This window comes from Otolemur garnettii, unplaced genomic scaffold, assembly GCF_000181295.1.
Source record: "Otolemur garnettii isolate 467f Iridium unplaced genomic scaffold, OtoGar3 scaffold00066, whole genome shotgun sequence".
Lineage (NCBI taxonomy): Eukaryota > Metazoa > Chordata > Mammalia > Primates > Galagidae > Otolemur > Otolemur garnettii.
In genome coordinates this window covers 1,035,715-1,040,311 of record NW_003852461.1, presented here as the reverse complement: position 1 = coordinate 1,040,311, position 4,597 = coordinate 1,035,715, and the positions used below count along the sequence as shown (strand labels likewise).

The 4,597-nt window shown below is 48.6% G+C and overlaps 1 protein-coding gene across 2 annotated transcripts in view; it reads right to left on the bottom strand.

Annotated features, from left to right (window-relative positions):
* Positions 1-418: 418 nt before the first annotated feature.
* The window catches only part of DIO1 (iodothyronine deiodinase 1), a 15,668-nt gene continuing 11,489 nt past the window's right edge, over positions 419-4,597 (bottom strand). The window contains exons 3-5 of one of the 2 annotated variants that reach the window (XM_012807211.2): positions 3,753-3,952; positions 1,428-1,520; positions 419-812 (exon numbers count right to left, since the gene is read on the bottom strand). In XM_012807211.2, coding sequence (XP_012662665.1) covers positions 1,452-1,520; positions 3,753-3,952 — 269 coding nt within the window. In that variant the 3' untranslated portion in view covers positions 419-812; positions 1,428-1,451. Of the gene's footprint in view, positions 1,521-3,752; positions 3,953-4,597 lie in introns of both variants that reach the window. The other variant, XM_003793144.3, reaches the window with a different exon arrangement.

Sequence of the window (4,597 nt, the reverse complement as noted above, 5' to 3'; positions counted from 1 at the left end):
CGGTGCCTGCGGCTCAATGAGTAGGGTGCCGGCCCCATATACCAAGGGTGGGGGAACCTGGCCCCAGCCAAACTGCAACAACAACAACAAGTAATAATAATTATATTAACATTGTAGTAATGACAGCAGAGCCAAAGATAATGTGTTTTCACCCCAGCAAAATGTCTCCCAAGTCAATGGGGAGTCACGTTATGAAGGTAGCTTGATTCTAATGTGAAAAATCATTTCCTTCCAGCAAGAGTTCACAAGAAAAAAAAACACATTTGACGTGTAAAACAGAGATTGAGCCTTCTTCCCATCAATGAGGGCCTTCCAGGTTATGGTAGTCTCGCTGATCAGATTACATTGGGCTATATGAAACCAGAAAGGTAATGCACATTGGAAACGAAAATGTAAAAATCACACTGAAGCCATCCCAAATAGCCTGATATATTTTAATCATTCTGTATTAGCTTGCTGCATCTTATAACATTTTCTTTCAAATCAAGTCACAGCTGTGTGTACTTTGGGCTGTGGCCGTCATAAACAAATATGAAAAGAAGCAGAGTTAAAACAGGCAAACGCCAATGCTTATCCTCATGACTACTAGGAGACTTGCAAAGAAATCAGAGCAACAGAAAATTCAGAGATGAGCTTCTACTTAAGTGAGTCCCAGTGCCTGTCGTCTGGTTTGGTCCAGGTTGTAATGCTTTTGGGAAGCCAATCTGCCCCTCTAAAGGACTCTGTTGATGAGTGAGGATAGTGGAAGATTCCATGGTACAGAGAGCCACAGTTACATACTCACGATGATAAAGTGAGTATTCTCCTCTTCCCTGGTAAAATTAGCGACACGTCACCATGGAAACCCACCCATCACTAACCATCGACTGGTTTAAATCTTTTGGCAAGGAAAGAATCATTGCCTTCTCTCTTTGCTATTCCCTCCTCTTCCAATTCCTCATCTCTTCCCTAACAACTGGAATTCTTTTTACGCTTAGTTCTAAAAACCAAGTTAGTGCTCTACATGATCAATTCCATAAATGCAAATTGAATGCAATGAATCCACCTACAGGAAGGGATGCCATATTGAACTACTCGGTATCAGAGTGGCCGGAGAGAGAGTCCATACCTCAGAAGTACGCCCCTGGAGTGCAGCTGCTCCCTCACCTGAGGCAGAGTGCAGTGAATGTGGTCCCCACAGTGGGAGCAGGGTGAAGTTATACCTTCTTTAACAGCTCACTTGCCTCAACGGCTCAAGTGTTACTTTACTTTTTGATCATAACAATTAATCCTGATTGGGTGTGGTGACCTGCACTCCCTAGCTGGGAGTTGTTAGGCTAGATTAGAAAAATCTGAGCTAGTAATATAGCTGGGGACACAGGTCAAAGGTAAAAGCCAGTTGTCTTGGGGGAAACAGCCAAGCCTCAAGGAGTTCCCTTTTTGGTCACCTAGAATTGGGAGATCTGTCCAGATTAATTGTCGAACTTTTCCAGAACAGCACGAACTTCCTCTGGTTGGTAGTTCCAAGGGCCGGATTTACCCTGCAAGAGAAATGAATCAGGCATTCCTAAATTTCCAGCTTGCAAGAAACATATGTGTAGGTCTGAAGCTCAGTTGTAAGATCTAGGCAAATGATATCTATGTGGGAGTCGCCAGAACAGCACAGTCAATGGCAGAAGCAACCATGAGGTAGATGAGATCCCCAAGGGGAGCTTGTAGAGTAGCAGCAACAGTCAACAGGAAGACTGGACAGAGAAGTAGGAGGACCCTGGAGGAGGTAAAGTGACATAGGGCTTTGGACGGAGAGAGACTATGCAGATAAGCTTCTCTTCCGTAATCAGACCTTCAGACTGTCCTGACCGCCAGACCTCATGTCAAGTTCTACCCATTTTGCACCAGAACCACCTCTGCCTCTCTAATCCCACTGCCGTCCATCAGCCTCTTCATCCCCGTCCTCAGCCTCTGCTCCCTGCAATTCCCTTTTACACCCAATAGTTGGGAACTAAGTTGGAGCTGATCATGCCTCTCCCTCCCTCAAAACCCTTCAGGGACTCTCCTTTGCCCTGAGATGAAGGCCAAGTTCGTTGGTCCCTATAACGTGAATGCCCCTAATATGCCTCTCTTTGGGCCTTCCCGTCCCTGTATTTGCAATGGTTTTCATTCACCCTGCGGCCGGCTCCTTATCCTTCAAGTCCCCAGCAATTGCTTCCTCCTCTGAGAAGCCTGTCCTTCACCAGCGGTGGGAAACAGTCTGAGAGCCAAATCGGTTCCCTCGCCTCACACCCTTTCCTTTACATATCGTCTGTGCCTGCTTTGGGGGCTATAACAGCAAAACTGAATCATTCATTGCGGCAGGGATTTTTGGCCCACAAAGTTGAAAATATTTGAAAATCTGGCCCTGTGCAGAAAAGGTATGCTGACTCTGGCTCTGGAGCCTCCCAGCACCTGGGATACTGTAACAGCCTGTGTGAGATGTAACTCTTCCTTGTCTCCTAGACTGTGAGCACCTTGGAGGAAGGCACGGGTCATATTCAATTCAATTTTGCCTTCCCAGTGTTTGCACAGGACCTAACCCAGGGTAGGGACTCAGCCCAGCTTGTGGCAACATGCTTAGAACCATGTCACAGGGTACAGGAAAAGAAAAAGGACCCGAATTCTTATACTGTGACCCTTGGCACCCTGGGGGTTCATTTGTAAGCTGTTGCTTATTTTGCCTGAATAAGTGGGGCCATCTTGATCTGTGGACCCAGGACCATCCACCTGGTTGTGTTTCATTTACTTCCCAAGGCTTGAAATTCAGTAGCTATAAAAATTAGTTTCTACCCTCTCAAGGGAGGCCAACGGTATCTAAAGGGTCAGGGGCTATACCTCCCTCACCTGGTCAGGCTGGAAGTCTCTGGAGGAAGTAATCCCCAGAAAGAAGGACCCGTTTCCCTGCTTCCCCTGTGGAGGTCAGACCACCACAGGGCTCCCTCTCTTTGGGCCTCCTATACCCCCTCCCGCCCTTCATATGGGGGGTGGATTTAGAATTGAAATCTGAGCCTTGGCCAGCATAAGACCTTGGGCAAGTCGGTCCCCCATTCATGAAATTAAATGAATGTAAATGAAAACAACATTCTTTGTCTCTCAACTTAAAAGCAAACCAGGACTGGGCTGGTCACCTGGGCTCAGATGGCAGCCAGGAGGGTGCAGTGCCACTCCAAATGCCAGGGACTTTCTCATTCGTGCATGATGTCATCCCCTCTGAGGTAGGGACAAGCACCCCCATTCTTTTTTTTTTTTTTTGAGACAGAGTCTCAAGCTGTCGCCCTGAGTAGAGTGCCATGGCGTCACAGCTCACAGTAACCTCAAACTCGTGGGTTTAAGCAATTCTCTTGCCTCAGCCTCCCAAGTAGCTGGGACTACAGGCCCCTGCCACAACGCCTGGCTATTTTTTTGGTTGTAGTTGTCATTGTTGTTTGGCAGGCCCGGGCTGTATTTGAACCCGCCAACTCTGGTGTATGTGGCTGGCACCCTAGCCTCTGATCTACAGGCACCGAGCCTGGCCCCCCTACTCTACAGAAGAGGAAAGTGAAGCTCCAAGAGGTAACAGGACTTGCCCATGGTCACATGGTTGGCATATGGCTGGACATGATTTGAATCCAGGTCTGCTTGATATATATTGTCTGCGGCTGCTTTTGTGCTGTAGCAGCAGAGGTGCCCCCTCCCAATCACAAAGTGCTTACCCTCCCTGGGCCCCTTGCCTTCCCCAGGCCCCTGTCCCCGGTCACCACCTTGTAGAGGATCCTGCCCTCCTGGAGCACGTAGAGCCTCTCTGGCAGTGCCGCGTAGAGCTGGCTGCTCTGGTTCTCCATCGTGTCCACCACCACAGGGCACTGGGGACTCCTGGCCAGCAATAGGTGGGCTGCCTGCAGGCGGTCCTGGAGATTCTGGTGAGTCCTGATGTCCACGTTGTTCTTAAAGGCCCAGCCATCTACAATAGAAAGGCCGGGCACCAAACCCCATGGCATGGCACACGCTTCCTGAAGACTAAATACCCCCCACTTTTAACTGAGGCTCTCAGATAGAGGTGCTCTTCTCCGTGGGTTGGCCCAGCTTCTTATTATGCTGGTATGTGTGAGGTCATATAGCAAGCTGCCCACTGACCCAGAACGGATGCCCAGGGCTTTGGACTGCCAGGCCTCTGCTCTCCAATGTGAAATAGTCCAATAAAGCAGGACTCATGCATATGAATCACTTGGAGACCTCATGAAAGGGAGATTCTGATTCTGTCTGTCCAAGGTGACACTGAGAATCTAACCAGCTCACAGGACACCAAGACTTCTGGTGCCTGAACCATACTTGCAGAGGCAAGGGTCTAGGCCACTGGTTCTCCTAGTGTGTGATCCCCAGACCAGAGGTGTCAGCACCACCTGGAAGCTTGTTAGTAAAGCGAATTCTCAGGCCCTACTCTTGACCAACCAGGAATGGGGTCCAGCAATCTGTGTTTTAACAGCTTTCCAGATGATTCTAATGTACACCAGGTTTAAGGGCTACTGCTCTAGAATCTAGACAATTTCCCTCTCCTAATTTTTCTCTCCCACAGTGTTCTTTCCAAAATGCAAATCTGACCTCCTGC